General features: G+C 49.6%; 1 protein-coding gene across 3 annotated transcripts in view; it reads left to right on the forward strand.

Annotated features, from left to right (window-relative positions):
• LOC134339761 (sorting nexin-32-like) overlaps positions 1 to 19,347 on the forward strand; it is a 59,278-nt gene extending 39,931 nt beyond the window's left edge. Inside the window, exons 9-13 of one of the 3 annotated variants that reach the window (XM_063036527.1) lie at positions 1,712 to 1,751; positions 3,113 to 3,199; positions 11,346 to 11,505; positions 14,779 to 14,864; positions 17,869 to 19,337. In XM_063036527.1, the coding sequence (XP_062892597.1) occupies positions 1,712 to 1,751; positions 3,113 to 3,199; positions 11,346 to 11,505; positions 14,779 to 14,864; positions 17,869 to 17,922 (427 nt within the window). In that variant the 3' untranslated portion in view covers positions 17,923 to 19,337. Of the gene's footprint in view, positions 1 to 1,711; positions 1,752 to 3,112; positions 3,200 to 11,345; positions 11,506 to 14,778; positions 14,865 to 17,868 lie in introns of all 3 variants that reach the window. The other 2 variants (XM_063036526.1, XM_063036528.1) reach the window with 2 other exon arrangements.
• Positions 19,348 to 19,615: the final 268 nt, after the last annotated feature.

Raw genomic sequence — 19,615 nt, forward strand, 5'->3', positions numbered from 1 at the left:
CACGAAAGAGTGCAGTAGAGGGTCATAAAGAAAGCTGTTGGCACATTGGCAGCTTTAAGTATGGAGTACAGAAGAAGGGATGTTATGTTGAAGTTGTATATGACATTGAGGCCCAAGTTAGAGTATTGTCTGCAGCTTTACTCACCTACATACAGGAGAAATGTAAATATTCTATCAAATCTGCTGTCGGAATCCTGGAAGTATGAGATGGGACGGTGTAGAGGGAGCTTCAGTCTGTGTCTGACCCCGGGAGTGTGTGATGGGACGGTGCGGAGGGAGCTTCACTCTGTGTCTGACCCCGGGAGTGTGTGATGGGACGGTGTGGAGGGAGTTTCAGTCTGTGTCTGACCCCGGGGAGTGTGTGATGGGACGGTGTGGAAGGAGCTTCACTCTGTGTCTGACCCCGGGAGTGTGTGATGGGACGGTGTGGAAGGAGCTTCACTCTGTGTCTGACCCTGGGAGTGTGTGATGGGACGGTGTGGAAGGAGCTTCACTCTGTGTCTGACCCCGGGAGTGTGTGATGGGACGGTGTGGAGGGAGCTTCACTCTGTGTCTGACCCCGGGAGTGTGTGATGGGACGGTGTGGAGGGAGCTTCACTCTGTGTCTGACCCCGGGAGTGTGTGATGGGACGGTGTGGAGGGAGCCTCACTCTGTGTCTGACCCCGGGAGTGTGTGATGGGACGGTGTGGAGGGAGCTTCACTCTGTGTCTGACCCCGGGAGTGTGTGATGGGACGGTGTGGAGGGAGCTTCACTCTGTGTCTGACCCCGGGAGTGTGTGATGGGACGGTGTGGAGGGAGCTTCACTCTGTGTCTGACCCCGGGAGTGTGTGATGGGACGGTGTGGAAGGAGCTTCACTCTGTGTCTGACCCCGGGAGTGTGTGATGGGACGGTGTGGAAGGAGCTTCACTCTGTGTCTGACCCTTGGAGTGTGTGATGGGACGGTTCGGAGGGAGATTCATTCTCTGACTGACCCCGGGAGTGTGTGATGGGACGGTGCGGAGGGAGCTTCACTCTGTGTCTGACCCCGGGAGTGTGTGATGGGACGGTGCGGAGGGAGCTTCACTCTGTGTCTGACCCCGGGAGTGTGTGATGGGACGGTGTGGAGGGAGCTTCACTCTGTGTCTGACCCCGGGAGTGTGTGATGGGACGGTGTGGAGGGAGCTTCACTCTGTGTCTGACCCCCGGGAGTGTGTGATGGGACGGTGTGGAGGGAGCTTCACTCTGTGTCTGACCCCGGGAGTGTGTGATGGGACGGTGTGGAGGGAGCTTCACTCTGTGTCTGACCCCGGGAGTGTGTGATGGGACGGTGTGGAGGGAGCTTCACTCTGTGTCTGACCCCGGGAGTGTGTGATGGGACGGTGTGGAGGGAGCTTCACTCTGTGTCTGACCCCGGGAGTGTGTGATGGGACGGTGTGGAGGGAGCTTCACTCTGTGTCTGACCCCGGGGAGTGTGTGATGGGACGGTGTGGAAGGAGCTTCACTCTGTGTCTGACCCGAATACTCCAAATTAGACCTCGCCGACATCTTGCACAACTTCAACATAACTCCCCAACTCCTGTACTTAGTACTGTGAGTTGCGAAGGAAGGCTTCTCGTCGCTGCCCCCTTGGTGACTGCAGGGACTGTGTGACGGGTGGATTGAGGAGTGTGGTGGGCCGGTGCTGAATTTCATTGATGCCGACGCCCGACTCTTTTCATCTCTCTTGCAGGAATCTACTCAAGCTAGCTGAGCTTTTCGAGAAACTCCGGGTAAGTAGGTTCTCTCCACACCCTCCACCCCACCCCTGCCAATGTGGCATCAGCCCAGTCCCTCCCTTCCACATCTCCCCTTCAGGAGGATGCTTAAAGGTCAAGGATCAACTTTACTCGTCTTGTGCGCACAGTGGCCACTTTATTAGATACGGGTCTTCCGCTGTAGCCTGTCCACTTCAAAGTTCGACGTGCTCTGTGTTCAGAGAAGCTCTTCTGCACACCACTGTTGTAACACATTGAGCTACAGGTACCTTCCTGTCAGTGTGAACCGGTCTGGCTATTCTCCTCTGATCTCTCTCTCATTAACGAGGCGTTTTCACCCACAGAACTGCTACCTACTTGTTTATTTTTGCACCATTCTCTGTAAACTCTTCAGACCGTTGTGTGTGGGGAAAAATCCCGGGAGATGAGCCGTTTCTGAGATGCTCAAACCACCCCATCTGGCACCAACAATCGTTCCACGGTCAAGGTCACTCGGGTCACATTTCCTCCTCCCCTCCCCATTCTGATATTTGGCCTGAACAACGACTGAACCTCATGACCACGTCGGCATGCTTTTATACATCGAGTTGCTGCCACGTGATTGGCTGGTTGGATATTTGCACTGATTGGGTTTACCTCGTAAAGTGGCCACTGAGTGTGTATGAGGTGAGAGGTTAAAGTACAGATGTGGAATAAGATGTGTGTAAATACCAGCATGTGTGTGTACAGTGTGAGCAGCTTTGCTTAAAGTATGGGGGTGGGGTAATAGATGGAGAGGGATGGGGGGGGTGGGGTGCTAACCAGAATGATCGATCAGATTAACTGCCTGGGGGAAGAAACTTCGAAGATGGACTGAAGTTTTCATTTTAATAGCCCTGTAGAGCCTTCCGGAAGGGATGCTTTGAGAAAAGGCAGTTTACTTATTTTACTTAGAGATACACGACAGGCCCTTCTGGCCCTCATGAGCCGCCCAGCCACCGATTCAACCCGAGCCTCGTCACGGGACAATTTATAGTGACCAATTAAACCTGCTAACCAGTACGCCTTTGGACTGTGGGAGGAGACCCATGCGTTCATGGGGAGGAAGCACGAAGTCCTTACAGGTGATGTCAGAATTGAACTCGGGGCTTCGACATCTCACACGGTGATAGTGTCCCACTAGCCACGATGCTGCTGTGGTGCGATAATTTTCCCTGTCCTCCTCTTTTGTCCCGGACACCTACGAGTCCCAGAGCGGTGGCAGGCTGCAGCCAATGTCCTTTTCCACTGCCCTGACAATTCGCTTCAACCCCATATTTACGTTTTTTGTGTGTGTGTATGTGTGTGTGTGTGACTGGAGCTTCAATTTAAAAAGCTGTTGGTTTATCTTTCTCCAGAAATTAGAGGGGCGAGTGGCGTCGGATGAAGACTTGAAGCTGTCTGACTTGTTGCGGTACTACACGAGAGATTCGCAGGCAGCCAAGGTAAGCGGAACGTCGAGTCCACCCGTTACTTCACCCCGGCTAGCTGCTGCCTCGTCCCTCCTTGTCTGTCCGGGATACCAGTGAATTTGGCTAGGTGCACCCTCTTTCCCCCCTCCTGCTTGCCCCTCTTGCCCCTTGCCTTGATCAGCAACGAATTTCACGACAGGTCTCAGTGATAGCAAGCCTAATCCTGATTCCTGTCGAGCGTCCCCTCAATGGGATGCGAAATATCATCGGCCGAACAAGTCATGCGAAAGCTTCACAGTGGATGGGGTGGGTTAGAAAGTTTACAGGTGGCGCGAAGGCTGGTGGTGTTGCAGACGGTGTGGAAAATCGTCACAAAAGGGACACAGACAGGATGCAGAGCTGGGCTGCGAAGTGATAGATGGAGTCCAGCCCAGAGAAGCGTGAAATGGTGCAATCCTTACCGTATATCACTGGTCACAGTGTTCCAGTCAGAAACAGTTCTCCACCAGCGCTCTCTGCTTCCTATTCCAGCCTGTTACAGCCAGGAAGAGAGTCCCCACACAGCCCCAATAAACCCACACTGCTGGCCCCCCCCCCCCCAACGTTAGGTGGTACTTGTGGGCTGTACACAGGTCAGGTTCTTGCAAAGTGGAGGGGGTCTGCAAAAGGCCATTTCGCAGAGATGCTCTGCATCCCTTCTGCTCTGAACGTTGGAGGTTTAATTATCACTGAACACATGAATGTTGGAGGTTTAATTATCACATGAATATCATCAGATCAGAATCGGGTTTATTATCATGTGACATGAAATCTGTTAACGTAGTAGCAGCAGTGCAATGCAGGAAAAAAATGATAATAAAATAAAATAAAGCATAATAAATAAACAAATCAATTGCATATATTGAATAGGTTTTTTTAAAAGTGCAAAAACAAAAATACTATATATTTTGGGGGGTGTGGGGGGGGGGAGAAGTGAGGTAGTGTCCAAAGACTCAATGTCCATTTAGGAATCAGATGACAGAGAGGAAGAAGCTGTTCCTGAATCACTGAGTGTGTGTCTTCAGGCTTCTGTACCTCCTACCTGATGGTAACAATGAGAAAAGGGCATGCCCTGGGTGCTGGAGGTCCTTAATAATGGACACTGCCTTTCTGAGACACCGCTCCCTGAAGATGTCCTGGGTACTTTGTAGGCTAGTGCCCAAGATGGAGCTGACTAGATTTACAACCTTCTGCAGCTTCTTTCAGTCCTGTGCAGTAGCCCCTCCATACCAGACAGTGATGCAGCCTGTCAGAATGCTGTCCATGGTACAACTATAGAAGTTTTTGAGTGTATTTGTTGACATACCAAATCTTTTCAAACTCCTAATGAAGTATAGCCGCTGTCTTGCCGCCTTTATAACTACATCGATATGTTGGGACCAGGTTAGATCCTCAGAGATCTTGACACCCAGGAACTTGAAACTGCTCACTCTCTCCACTTCTGATCCCTCTATGAGGTTTGGTATGTGTTCTTTCATCTTGCCCTTCCTGAAGTCCACAATCAGCTCTTTCGTCTTACTGACGTTGAGTGCCAGGTTGTTGCTGTGACACCACTCCACTAGTTGGCATATCTCACTCCTGTACGCCCTCTTGTCACCACCTGGGATTCTACCAACAATGATTGTATCGTCAGCAAATTTATAGATGGTATTTGAGCTATGCCTAGCCACACAGTCATATGTAGATAGAGGGTAGAGCAGTGGGCTAAGTACACACCCCTGAGGTGCGTCAGTGTTGATCGTCAGCGAGGAGGAGATGTTATCACCAATCTGCACAGATTATGGTCTTTTGGTTAGGAAGACGAGGATCCAATTGCAGAGGGAGGTACAGAGGCCCAGGTTCTGCAACTTCTTAATCAGGATTGTGGGACTGATGGTATTAAATGCTGAGCTATAGTCGATGAACAGCATCCTGACGTGGGTGTGTGTGTTGTCCAGGTGATCTAAAGCTGTGTGGAGAGCCATTGAGATTGTGTCTGCCATTGACCTATTGTGGCGATAGGCAAATTGCAATGGATCCAGGTCCTTGCAGAGGCAGGAGTTCAGTCTAGTCATGACCAACCTCTCAAAGCATTTCATCACTGTCAATGTGAGTGCTACCGGGTGATAGTCATTAAGGCAGCTCACATTATTCTTCTTAGGCACTGGTATAATTGTTGCCTTTTTGAAGCAAGTGGGAACTTCCGCCTGTAGCAGTGCGAGGTTGAAAACGCCCCTGAATACTCCTGCTAGTTGGTTGGCACAGGTTTTCAGAGTCTTACCAGGTACTCCATCGGGACCTTCCTCCTTGCGAGGATTCACCCTCTTTAATGAAAGCCTAACATCGGCTTCTGAGACAGAGATCACAGGGTCATCAGGTGCAGCAGGGATTTTCACAGCTGTAGTTGTATTCTCCATTTCAAAGTGGGCATAGGAGGCATTGAGTTCATCTGGTCGTGAAGCATCGCCGCCATTCATACTATTGGGTTTCACTTTGTAGGAAGTAATGTTTTGCAGACCCTTCCAGAGTTGCCGTGCATCTGATATTGCCTCCAACCTCGTTCGAAATTGTCTCTTCGCCCTTGAAATAGTCCTCCGCAAATCATACCTGGTTTTCTGGTACAGGCCTGGGTTATCAGATTTGAATGCCACAGATCCAGCCTTCAGCAGACAATGTACCTCCTGGTTCATCCTTGGCTTTTGGTTTGGGAATGAACAGTAAGTCCTTGTGGGCTCACACTCATCCACACAGGTTTTAATGAAGTCGGTAACAGCTGCAGCCAGATTCAAAGATGAATCCCTGAATACAGTCCAGTCCACCGATTCAAAGCAGTCCTGTAGGCACTCCTGTGCTTCCCTTGTCCACACCACCTTGGTCCTCACTGCTGGTGCTGCAGTCTTCAGTCTCTGCCAATACTCAGGGAGTAGAAATACTGCTAGGTGATCAGACTTCCCAAAGCGAGGGCGTGGAATAGCACGGTAAGCATACTTGATGGTGGTGTAGCAATGGTGCAGTGTGTTGTTTCCCCTGGTATTGCAAGTAATCTGTTGATGGTGATTGCTTAGTGATTTTTTTCAGACTCCAAAACGATGGTGAAGGTGTTAGGGTGCGCTGTTTCATGCATGTCGACCCCATTACTCAGATCATCTAAAGCCTGCTTGACATTGGCCTGAGGTGGAATATAAACTGCTACCAAAATGGCCCCAGAGAACTCCTGTGGTAGGTAAAAAGGATGTCACTTTACTGCTAGATATTCCGGGTCTGGTGAGCAGAATTGGGACAGCACTGATATATTTGTGCACCAAGAGGAGTTGATCATGAGGCATACTTCTCCACCTCTGCTTTTGAGCGACTCTATAGATCTATCCTGACAGTGTATAGTAAACCCGTCGATCTGAATAACTGCATCCAGTACAGAATGGGTTAACCGGGATTCCATGAAACAAAGGACACACGTGGTCCTAACGTCCCTCTGATTCAGTACCCTAGCTTTGAGATCGTCAATTTTATTCACCAGAGTTCACCAGCAAGATAGTCGGTATAGGGAGTTTAAAACCCCGTCTCCTAAAACACACTTGTAATCCTGATGTATGCCCGCACCTCCTCCGAGGTGTCCTCCGTGGGCACTTCGGACCACAATCAGTGTTGTTTCTGTCAGTTTTAAGCAGCGATAGTTCATTTAAACGCACTAAGACATCTTTGTTGACTGTACTGACCTGGGGAGCAGTTGTGCTTTTTAGCTGTATCAGGATGAAATGGGAATATTTAATCGTATCCATTGAGAGTACTGCTGCTACTCGAGTCACGCCTAGGTGCAGCCGTGTTCCTCTGGGACCAAGGTGGAAAACACATTACCCACAGCGCACAGCACGCATGATTACAGTTTCTCAAAGAAAAATATATTGTAGCCCAAGTCCCTGAGTGGCAATTAATGGCAAGTCATCCTGGTCCAGCTTGTTCTTCCACTGGGTGAACACTGGAGGGCAGCACCAAACAAACTTTGGGACCAGTCCCCCATGTCTGACATGACTAAAATCAATACTGTCCTTGCCAATAGAGTTTGTGTCTTCCCAGTTGCTTTAGAAGGGATCTCGCTCAAAAAAAAATGCCATCTTTGATTAATCCCTGCCCAGAATCAAAATCAGGTTTATTATCCCTGACATACGTTGTGAAACTTGTCCTTTTGCAGCAGCACTGCAGTGAAATACTTTAAACTATAATTATGAAAAACTATATTAAGAAGGGAGCAAAAACAGTGAGGTAGTATTCATGGGTTTTCCCTGTCCCCTCACCACTGCCACGGGGACCTGAGGCTCCTATCCCTGCTGCCCAGTGGTGGTAGCAAGAAGGGAGAATGGATCATGGGAGGGGTGTCCCTTGAGGATGGATACCACTCTCCTGTGGCAGCGTTCCATATAAATGCGCTCACAGGTGGGGAGGGCTTTGCCTGTTCACCACCCTCTGTCGCCCTTTTCCATTCCTTGCCGTTGGTGTTTCCGTACCAGGCCGTGCTGCCGCCCAGGCTACAGGATAACACTGTCCTCAAATTCTAGTTTCTGCCTCTCAGGCTGGGGGAGCAGTACCTCGTAGTCCGTCCTGAACTCCTGTCATCAGCCTCGGTTTCTTTAACTCCTGGTAATTTCTCTGCGCCGCCTTCCATTCCCCATCCTGGTTCCCCTCTCGCCCCATCTCCTCCTCACCTGGCCCATCACCTCCTTCCGGTTCCCCTTCTTCCTTTACTCCCACAGTCTGCACTCCTCTCCTTCTACCAGATTCTTTCTTCAGTCTTTTACCTTTTCCACCTATCACCCCCCCACCCCGATTCTTATTTCAACAGTCCTCCCCCCTCACCTGGATTCACCTGTCAGCTTGTGCTCCTACCCTTCTCCACCCCCCATTCTTATTTCAACAGCCCTCCCCCCTCACCTGGATTCACCTGTCAGCTCGTACTCCTACCCTTCCCCCCCCACCCTGATTCTTATTTCAACAGCCCTCCCCCCTCACCTGGATTCACCTGTCAGCTCATACTCCTACCCTTCTCCCCCCCCATTCTTATTTCAACAACCCTCCCCCCTCACCTGGATTCACCTGTCAGCTTGTACTCCTACCCTTCCCCCCCACCCCGATTCTTATTTCAACAGCCCTCCCCCCTCACCTGGATTCAACTGTCAGCTCGTACTCCTACCCTTCTCCCCCCCGATTCGTATTTCAACAGCCCTCCCCCCTCACCTGGATTCACCTGTCAGCTTGTACTCCTACCCTTCCCCCCACCCCGATTCTTATTTCAACAGCCCTCCCCCCTCACCTGGATTCACCTGTCAGCTTGTACTCCTACCCTTCCCCCCCACCCCGATTCTTATTTCAACAGCCCTCCCCCCTCACCTGGATTCACCTGTCAGCTTGTACTCCTACCCTTCCCCCCCCAACCCGATTCTTATTTCAACAGCCCTCCCCCCCCTCACCTGGATTCACCTGTCAGCTTGTACTCCTACCCTTCCCCTCCCACACCCCCTACCACCTTACTCTGGCTTCTTTCCCCCTCCTTTCCAGTTCTGATGAAGGGTCTCGTCCTGCAACACTTATTCCTATCGAGAGATGTTGCCTGGCCTGCTGAGTTCCTCCAGCGTTTTGTACGTGTAACTGAAGTACTAGGGTATTTAACATTGTACTAGGGTCTAGGGTAATATTCATCAGTTGGCAAGATGAGTAGGGCCCATGGGAGGTGACTTAGTCCTGATAAGTCATAAATGCACCTTATGATTAATTTATTTGTAGCAATATTACTTTGTGTTTTATGTGTGGGTTTGTTATATATACTTTGTTGTGTACCTTGGTCCGGAGGAACATTTGTTTCGTTTGGTGGTATACGTGTACAGTTCAAGGGAAAAAAAAGTTCAAAGTAAACTTATTTATCAAAGTCCATATATGTCAACCCTGAGATTTTGTTTTCTTGTGGGCATACACAGTAAATCCAAGAAACACCTCGGAATCAATGCAAGACCACACCCAAGGGGGTGGACTGGGGTGTGTGTGTGTGTGTACGTACAAAATACTATGAAAATACAAAAGATTCAAGGGGGATATTAGGGGAAAGTTTCTTACTCAGAGTTGTTTGCGCGTGAAATGCACTGCCTGAGTCAGTGGTGGAGGCAGATACACTAGTGAAATTTAAGAGACTACTGGACAGGTATATGGAGGAATTTAAGATGGGGGGTTATATGGGAGGCAGGGTTTAACATTGGGCCGAAGGGCCTGTACTGTGCTGTACTATTATACATGCTTAAAAAAAAAAGTTTATCTATTTATTTAGCCCCGGGGCAATTTACAATGACCAATTAACTTGCCAACCGATACGCCTTTGGACTGTGGGAGGAAACCAGAGCACCCAGAGGAGACCCACGCGGCCCCAGGGAGAAGGTACAGGCAGTGGCGGGAATTGAACGCCAGCGTAATCACGGGGGACAGCTGGTACTGTAAGCCACTGTGCTGCCGTGCTACCCAAGCAATAAACGTCGAGAACGTGGGATGAAGAGTCATTGAACGTGAGCCCATAGGTTGTGGGAACAGTTCAGTGTTGAGTGAAGTTATCCCTCTGGCTCACGCTCCCGACGGCTGAAAGACAGTAAACTGAACTTGGTGAACTTTGTCGGGGACTAGTAAGGGTAGGATGAACATAAGATATAGGAGCAGAATTAGGCCATTTGGCCCATCGAGTCTGCTACCCCATTTCAACATGGCTGATTTAATTTCCCCCTCAGCCCCAATCTAGCTTCTCCCCCCACCGTATCCCTTCATGCCCTGACTAATCAAGAATCTAGCAACCTCTGCCTTGCATATACATAAAGACAGCCTCCACAGCTGCCTGTGGCAACGAAATTCCACAGATTCACCATTCTCTGGCTAAAGAAATTCCTCCTCATCTCTGTTCTAAAAGGACACCCCTATATTCAGAGGCTAAGTCCGCTGGTCTGGGCCTCTTCCCACCAGAGGAAGCATCCTGTCCATATCCACTCTATCAAGACTTTTCACCATTCGATGGGTTTCAATGAGGTGGCTCTTCATTCTAGTGAATACAGGCCCTGAGCCATCAAATGCTTTTCGTATGACAAGCCATCCGATCCTGAAATAATTTTTGTGAACCTCCTTTGAACCCTCTCTAATTTCAGCACATCCTTGCTTTTATATTCTAGTCCGACATGAAGGCTGGTAGGGCCTTGAAGTATCGGGGAAGAGAAGGATCTCTGTACAAGTCCACAAACTCCTCAAGGTGGCAGCACAGACAGATAAGCTGATACCGAAAGTAAACTAAGTTCACTCCTACATTTGTCAGAACACAGAAAATACGAACAAGCAAGTATCTAAAATAGAAAAAAAACGAGTGCCCAAAAATACTCAGCAGGGCAGACACAATATTTCAAGTTGGCCCTTTGACAGAACTCTAAGGGAAACTGAAGGGGGTTGTGGGTCAGGGCATCACTGTAGCCTAGCAGTTAGCACAACAGCTGCGACCTGGGGTCAATTCCCGCTGCTGTCTGTACACTCTCCCTGTAAATGCGTGGGTTTCCTCCAGGTGCTCCGGTTTCCTCCCACATTCCAAAGACATACGGGTTGGGGTTAGTGCGCTGTGTTGGGACAGGAAGCATGGCAACCCTTGTGGGCTGCCCCCAGCACATCCTCGGACTGTGTTGGTTGTTGACACAAGCGACTCATTTCACAGTGTGTTCCAATGTACATCACTAATAAAGCTAATCTTTAATAGATTTTTATTCTTTTCTGCGCCTTGTCAATTCAAGGGCTCTTCTGAATACTACAATCTTGTGACCTCTGGCCTAGAGCGTCCTCCTGCCTGGGAGTATATATTTTTCTGAAAGATGCTGGAAATCCAGAGCAACACACACACAATCAATACTGGAGGAACTCGGCAGGTCAGGCAGCATCTATGGGGAGGAATAAAGAGTAGATATTCTGGCTGTGTGGATTCAAATACCACCCTTGGAAGGGTCTCAGACTGTTTATTCCTCTCCACAGATGCTGCCTGACCTGCCAAGTTCAAGTATTTAGCGTGTATAACTTGTTTTCTGTGTTAACCTCTGGGTGAAGCGTCTCTTTCGCCAGGTTGAAGGTGCCATGTGAGTTCAGCTGCCCTGTCGTTCCTCTTTAGGACCTCCTGTACCGGCGAGCGCGCTCCCTATCCGATTACGAGAACGCTAACAAAGCCCTGGACCGGGCCCGCATGAAAAACAAGGACGTGAAGCAGGCCGAAGCCAGCCAGCAGCTCTCCTGTCAGAGGTTCGAGAAGCTCTCTGAGTCAGCCAAACAAGGTAGGATGACAAGACATGGGAGCAGAACCTGACCCATCAAGTCTGCCCTACCATTCCATCTCGGCTGATTTATTATCCCCCTCCATCCCATTCTCTCACCTTCTCCCCATAACTCTTGATGCTCTGACTAATCAAGAACCTATCAACCTTTACTTTAAATATACCCAATGAATTGGCCTCCATAGCTGTCTGTGGCAATGCATTCCACAGATTCGCCACCCTCTGGTTAAAGAAATTCCTCCCTGTGTCCGTTCTAAAGTGACATCTTCTATTCCAGTCCCAGACTCTTCCACTATGGGAAATAATCTCTCAACGTCCACTCTGTCTAGTCCTTTCAATATTGTGTGTGAGAGAGAAACTTGTGTGTGACTGAAAGACTGCTTGGGTTTGTCCACCGTTTATGAGACTTGGAGGATTGCCATCCCTACCTTCTCCAGGTAAGCTAAGTCACCAGAAAGATGTAGCTGTTCGATATGAAGTAGTCTTTTGTTTGACAAAAATGAGACACTCTTTGAAGGAAGAGGCCGATTTAACCCGATATTGCATGATGTTTTGTATACTGAGGGAAAATTCCATATTTACAATGCATCTACAATGCTTCCTTTGAATTACATGCACCTCTTTTGCACCCACACTCCGGACACCCAAAGTGAATGTTAAATCGGCATTGTCTCGTTTTTGTAATTGGAGCCTATTGTTCAGAGCTGCACTTTAAATTTAATCTGCAGTCCACATTCAGGTTTAAAGTTTGGTTGATGAAATTAGTTCCTGAATTAATACTTTGCGATACAGCCCAAGTCCAGAATATTCCCTGGCACCTGCAGTCCCACGGTGTTATGCCAAACTTTTCACCTGCTCTAAAACCAGTCTAGCCCTTCCCTCGCACGTGATGCTCCTTGCTCTCTCAACCATGTGCCTTGTCTTACGTGGAGGGAAGTGTTAAGATTCAGATTCGGTTAGATTTGGACTTGTTTATCGAAACACAGTGAAATGCGCCGTTTGCGTTTACAACCAACACACCCAAGGATGTGCTGTGGGCAGCCGGCAAATGTCGCCGCATGTTCTGGCGCCAGCATAGCACGCCCACCATGCTGAACAGAACAAGAAGAAACAAAACAACGCCCTTCCCTCTCTCCCACCCCCACACAGACAGCCCTCCAACTCCAGGTTAGACTTCCGGGTTTCCAGTCTTCAGCAGGAAGTACTGATTGGAACCGATTCAATAGCGAAGGTCGATTGGAAGTCGGAAGGTTTTATCCCAGTGGCCTCCAGCTTTCAGCCATCAGGCTACAACTTCCCAACTTCTAATTGACCTTCAGTATCGATCCCTGGACCAGCCGATGACAGGACCCTGTGGTTCAAACTCCGAGCACACAGACTGACCAGCCCTCCTGTTGGAACAACAACGGGTGTCCTTTATTCCGTCCATATCACTGGCCTTCGAGCACAGAGCAGTGGTTTGCACCGATGCCAGTAGTCACATTCGCTCTCTCGCTCTTCCATCTTTTATTGATGGGGTGGTAAATTGGATGAGTAAGTATGCAGATGATACTAAGATAGGTGGAGTTGTGGATAATGAAGTAGGTTTTCAAGGCCCGCAGAGAGATTTAGGCCAGTTAGAAGAGTGGGCTGAAAGATGGCAGATGGAGTTTAATGCTGAAAAATGTGAGGTGCTACATTTTGGTAGGACTAATCAAAATAGGACATACATGGTAAATGGTAGGGCATTGAAGAATGCAGTAGAACAGAGGGATAGGGTGGTGAAGAAAGCTTTTGGTATGCTGGCCTTTATAAATCGGAGCATTGAGTATAGGAGTTGGGATGTAATGTTAAAATTGTACAAGGCGTTGGTAAGGCCAGATTTGGAGTATTGTGTACAGTTTTGGTCACCGAATTATAGGACAGATGTCAACAAAATAGAGAGAGTACAGAGAAGAATTACTAGAATGTTTCATCACTTAAGTTACAGAGAAAGGTTGAACAAGTTGGGTCTTTATTCGTTGGAGCGTAGAAGGTTGAGGGGGACTTGGTAGAGGTATTTAAAATTATGAGGGGGATAGATAGAGCTGACATGGATAGGCTCTTTCCATTGAGAGTGGGGGAGATTCAAACGAGAGGACATGAGAGTTAAAGGGCAAAAGTTGAGGGGTAACACGAAGGGGAACTTCTTTACTCAGAGAGTGGTAGCTGTGTGGAACGAGCTTCCAGCAGAAGTGGTTGAGGCAGGTTCGATGTTGTCGTTTAAAGTTAAATTGGATGGATATATGGACAGGAAAGGAATGGAGGGTGATGGGCTGAGTGCAGGTCGGTGGGACTAGGATAGGGTAAGAGTTCGGCACGGACTAGAAGGGCCGAGATGGCCTGTTTCCGTGCTGTAATTGTTATATGGTTATTCTCCCCTTCAATTCTTCCCTGCCACTTAACTAAGCTACAGCGGCCGTTGTAACTCGTGTCTGTGGGATGTGGGAGGAAAATGGAAACTTGTTAACTCCAGGTACAGCCACTGCTCACAGATCCAAGTTCCATCCCAACCTCTTGTGCTGTCTGTGTGGCGTTTGCACGTTCTTCACCGTAGATTCAGGCACGGGTCGAGTGGGCAGCCAGAGACAGACGTGGCTATACCAGGGAGCGCGATTTTAAGATGATTGGAGGAAAGTGTAGGAGAGATGTCTGGGGTATTTTATTTACACAAAGAGCGGTGGGTGTCTGAAATGCACTACCAGGAGTGGTGGTGTAGGCAGATACATTAGGAACGTTTCAGAGACTCTTGGGTACATGGATGATAGGAAAAATAGAGCGATACGTGGGAGGGAAGGGTCAGATCGATCCTGGAGGAGGTTAAAGGGTCAGCACAACATTGTGGGCCGAAGGGCCTGCACTGTGCTGTCGTGTTCCCAGTGACCGTCCGGGTATCCCCTGGGTGCTTCAGTGTCCCCCCACACCCTAATGACATGGGGGGAGGGTGCAGGGGTGGTGGGTTAAATCCCCCCCCCCAGTGTATGGGTGAGGGTAGAACCTTGGGAGGGGGTATATGTCCTGTCCCTGTTGGGGTGGGGAGGTGTAACCAGTCCCCCACTGAGGGTCAGAGTTGTGTGTGTGTGTGAGATCTGTGCCCCAGTGAGGGGGTGTGTGTGTGTGTCAAGTTCCTAGTGACGGTCAGAGAGAGAGTGTGTGTGTCAAGTCCCAAGTGACGGTCAGAGAGAGAGAGTGTGTGTGTGAAATTTTCCTTCCCTCTGTCTCCGCCAGTCTCACCTCCTCCTCCTTCCTCCGCAGAACTCACAGACTTCAAAGTTCGCAGAGTCTCCGCCTTCCGAAAAAACATGATCGAGATGACCGAACTGCAGCTGAAACACGCCAAGGTGGGTATTGGCCATCCAGGGGTAGCACTGTCCCTCCAGCAGGTGCTCAAGGGCAAATCCAACCCCGTGCTCTGGTTTCCTCCCACGTTCCAAAGGCGCACGGGTTAGGGTTGGAGTTAGCGAGTTGTGGGCGTGCCATATTAGCGCTGGGAACGTGGCGACACTTGCAGGCTGCCCTCAGTCCCATCCTCTGACTGTGTTGGTTGTTGACGCAGGTAACACATTTCTGCAGACGCTGGAAATCCGGCAATACAGACAAAATGCTGGAGGAAGAGCAGGTCGGGCAGCATCTATGGAGGGGAATAAACTGTTGGGATTCTGGGCGGAGACCCTTCGTCAGGACTGGAGAGGGAGGGGGAAGAAGCCAGGGTAAGTTGAGGGGGAGGGGGACAAGCTGCCAGCTGGGTGGGAGAGGGGAATGAAGTAGGAAGCTGGGTGGAAGAGGTAAAGGACTGGAGAAGAAGGAATCTGACTGGAGAGGAGAGTGGGCCATGGGCGGAAGGGAAGGAGAGGGGAACCAGAATGGAGAATAGAAAAAGCAAGAAGGGGGAGAAATCGACGTTCGTGCCATCAGGTTGGAGGCTAACCCAGATGGAGTACGAGGTGTTGTTCCTCCAACCTGAATGTAGCCTCCTCTTGACAGTAGAGGAGGCCACGTCAGAAAGTCAAATTGAAACGGGAGGCAGCTGGGAAACCCCACCTTTTGCGGTGGATGGAATGGAGGGGTATGTTTCAATGAACCTGTGACAAGTAAGTCGAGTCTTTAAAATCTTTAAGTCGGACTACCTTCGCAATTAACATCTGCAGAGGGAAAACAAGTGACCATTCGGCCCTTTGAGTCTGCTACCCCCCTCCCCCCAGACTATTCGTTAGGATCGAGATTGACCATCAATCGCAATATGTGATCACGTCCCTCTGTCGAGAAACTTCAGTCACAGAATGGACTCAGGCCCTTTGGCCCAACTCGTCTCTGCCAGCCCAGAATCCCAGTTAAGCTACTCCCATTTGGTTTATCTCTGAATCAGGGGTTCCCAACCTGGAGTCCACTGACCCCCTTGCTTAACGGTATCAGTTCATTGCACTTTAGAAAAAAGGTTGGGAACTGCTGCTCTAGACCCTTCCTATCCATCTACCTGATTAAAGACATAAATCAGCTTTATTTCTTTCACACAGTGAAGTGCGTCATTTGCGTCAACAAGTATCACAGCCCAAGGATGTGCTGGGGGCAGCCCGCAAGGGTCACCACGCTTCCGGCGCCAACATGGCATGCCCAGAACTCCCTAACCCTAACCCATATGTCTGTCTTTGGACTCTTGGGGGAAACCGGAGCATCCGGAGGAATCCTACGTGGTCACGGGGAGAACGTGCGGACTCCTTGCAGAGAATTGAACTTCGATCTTGCCTCTGCCTCTCTTCTCAAGGGGCAGTCGGCAGGACAGTAACTCCTTGCCTTGCTGGTGACACACAGATCCAATTTTTTGGTAGATCTCTTCTTGTGGTCTTGCGCAAAAAAAAAAAAAAGTTCTTCATTTGGAAAACTCGCTGCTTGCTGTCTAGAACTCAGCAGGTCGGGCAGCATCTAGAGACGGAAATAAGCAGTCGACATTTTGCTCCGACTCCCTTCTTCAGCCCTTAACGGCTTCAACTCTTCCCTTCCACCCACCACCCCCCCAACTCATCTGGTCCCATCTATCACCTGTCAGCTTGTACTCCTTCCCTCCCCCTCCCCACCCCACCTCTGAGCGTTTCCACAACTTGCACCACAAGCAGGACTTCCTGGTGGCCAAACGTTTAAATTTTCGTTCCCATTCCCATGCGTCCATCCATGGCCTCTTGTGCCAAGCTGACGCCTGCAGGGTGGAGGAGCGACACCTTGTATTTTGTCTGGGCAGCCTCCAACCTGATGGCGTGAATATCAATTTCTCCTTCGGGTGAACGAGTTTCTGTGCCCATTCCCCACTCTGACCTTTTGCTTCTTCTCACCTGCCTATAACTTCTCCCGGGCCCCCTCCTTCCCTTTCTCCCATGGTCCACTCCCCTATCATATTCTTTCCTCACCAGCCCTTGACCTATCCTACCCACCTGTCCTCACCTTTCACCTTCCACCCATCCTCTTTTTCCCTCACCCCCATCTTTTTATTCTGGCAGCTTTCCCTCGTCCTTCTCAGTCCCGACCCAAAACATTGACTGTTAATTCTTCCCCGTAAGTGTGCTGAGTTCCTCCAGCATTTTGTGTGTGTTGCTCTGGGATTTCCAACATCTGCAGAATCCCTTGTTACAGCTGTTTATTTAAGTTTACTATCGTGCTCTGATCCTCAATTAAGTAATTTTTTAAATGTTCCCTTAGTGTTTTTAAATATTCTCACCTTTGTTTTAAATGCCTTTACTTTCTTACACCCCGTTACCCCGCTGGCGTTGGGGGGTAACAGTGAAGGTCCTCCATCTCTGGCTGTGTCCGTGGCTTCCTTCATCGTGTCAGGAGCTTCCTCTCGGCTTTCCCCACTGTCAGTCACGCGAGTCCCGGGTGGAGACTCGGGAATACCGTCACACTCGGATGGAGAAGGATTCGTCGTTACTGTTTCCATAGAGTTCTGTTTGACCAGTCAGGGTTGTTTCAGCTGAACCCTGAACCTGGCGGACCACTCGTAGTCTGACCTCTACCCTTTGACCTGTTTGGCATGGGTGACCCTCCCATTCTAGCCCTGAGCTCTGAAATTCTCTCCCTTTTTTTTTAAATATTAAGGTTAAATATTTGTAACACACGCAAACCACTGGAGGTCCACAGCCTCCTGTACTGCCACGATGAGGGCCCCCTCAGTTGGGGGAGCGGCACCTCGTATTTCCTCTGGGTCGCCTCCAACCTGACGGCACGAATCTCCCCTGGTTAAGTTCTCGGTCTCCAAATATTTTTGCGAAGAGAAGCAGGCTTCAGCTGTGCAGCAAGTTGCAAGGCGTTTGAAAACGTGGCGATGTTAATCATTTATTTTTCCTTTTCCCCTTCCAGGCCAACCTGCTGCTCCTGAGAAATTGCCTGAGCACGTTGCGAGAAGAACAGTAGTTAATTGTTTCCACGTGTGTGTGTGTGTGTGTGTGTGTGTGTGTGTGTGTGTGTGTGTGTGTGTGTGTGTGTGTGTGTGTGTGTATGTTGAGGTGCGGTCCCCCGCTCTGTTCAACATCATGTTCCCATTGTTTTTGGGGCTGGGGCGGTGGAATGTCAGCACTCCTGCTTGCTGTCAGTTCCCCCCCCCCCCCATTTTTAAAAAAACAATTTTGTCTCGAGTCTTAAGCACCCCACAATTTGGCGACAGGCTCAGCGGACAGCAAGAGTTCTGACCGTTCTCCCACCGATTAAGGGTGCACACGTTCTCACTCCTGCCCAGCCCCGGAGGATCTGTACAGGGTGGACGGGGAAGCCTGTCGGAAGTTCGCAACCACTCGACCTCTCACTGCAGATAGATCCCCTCCTCTGTTGTAACCTTCACCCACCCCCCCAACTACAGTTGACTCTGAGCTCTCCCAGTGTTGACTCCGTGCAGTACTGACTGATCCCCCTGCCTGACTTGACACTTCCCTCTATGAATTTCGGGCCCCCCCCTCAATTTGATTCTACCCCCTGAAGATGACCCTCAGAGGTCTGCTTGCGATCTTAAAACCCAATTGCAAGAAGACGCCTTGCAATCACCAGCTCTCCAGGGCTAGTTAAATACAAACAAACCACTGGTTATACTCAGCGGGACAGGCAGCATCTGTGGGGGAAAGTGGTTCACTAGCACTTGAAGGTCTTCGACCTGAAATATTAATTCCCTTCCGCTGCTCTGCCTATACTTGTTATTTATAAATGCATCTATACCTGATGCAAGAATGCCACGATACAGGAGAGAAAATGGTCACTTAACTGCCCGTCGTGAGCCTGGACCCCCCCCTCCCCCCGCACTTTGCAGGTCAACGTTCTTGCCCGTCCTCTGTCCTAACCCTGCCGCAGGTTTGTCTGGCACACTGGTGTAGAGCAAGTTTTCCCCTGTCTGACTTGTGCTGTCCTTGCCCAGGGAGTGTTTGAAGTGCCAATGTGTTCTTCGTCTTTGGTCCCATCAATCCCTTACGCTTTTTTTTTAAAAAAACAACAGATCGGGGACCAAAACGCCCGCCGCCCTTGTCAAGAGACCTTGCTCCTTGCAGGTGTGGCCGTTTGGAGTGCCTAGTTATCTCTGTTGTTGGAGTCAGTCGTACTTGAGGTAAAGCTCGGGCTGTTGTATAAAAGGCAGCAAGAGTTCAGCTTGGCTGCTTCCACGCAAAATTTTTGTTTTGTCCTAATGGGTAAATGTTTAAATTCTTCATCTTGGGCAATTCTTCACCCAGCTCCCAATCAGTTTAACCCTCTGATTTCTAAATAAAACGTGGCTGAATTTCATTTGCGTGCGTTGATTCTCCCACGTGTTTCGGAGCGTCTTGCCAGCTGGCCAGGGGTCTGTCGTTCTGGTGGGAGTGATCGCGGGTGACGGTGCATGGCGATCGTCAGTGTTGCTGTGTGGAAAGACTGCCTCTGGGGAATGAGAAGTCTGGTTTCGTTAACTGGCGAAGAACAGGATTCTTTGTGAATGTTCAGAACCTTTCTGTGTGAGCCCTTGGAATAGTGAGGACATAGAATGTGAAGGAACAGTACAGGCCTTTCGATCTACGATGTTGTGCCAATCTCTCAACCAGTCTAAGACCAATCTAACCATTCTCTCCTACATAGGCACCTGAATGATAGA

The sequence above is a fragment of the Mobula hypostoma genome, chromosome 30 (assembly GCF_963921235.1).
Source record: "Mobula hypostoma chromosome 30, sMobHyp1.1, whole genome shotgun sequence".
In the NCBI taxonomy this organism is placed as follows: Eukaryota; Metazoa; Chordata; class Chondrichthyes; order Myliobatiformes; family Myliobatidae; genus Mobula; species Mobula hypostoma.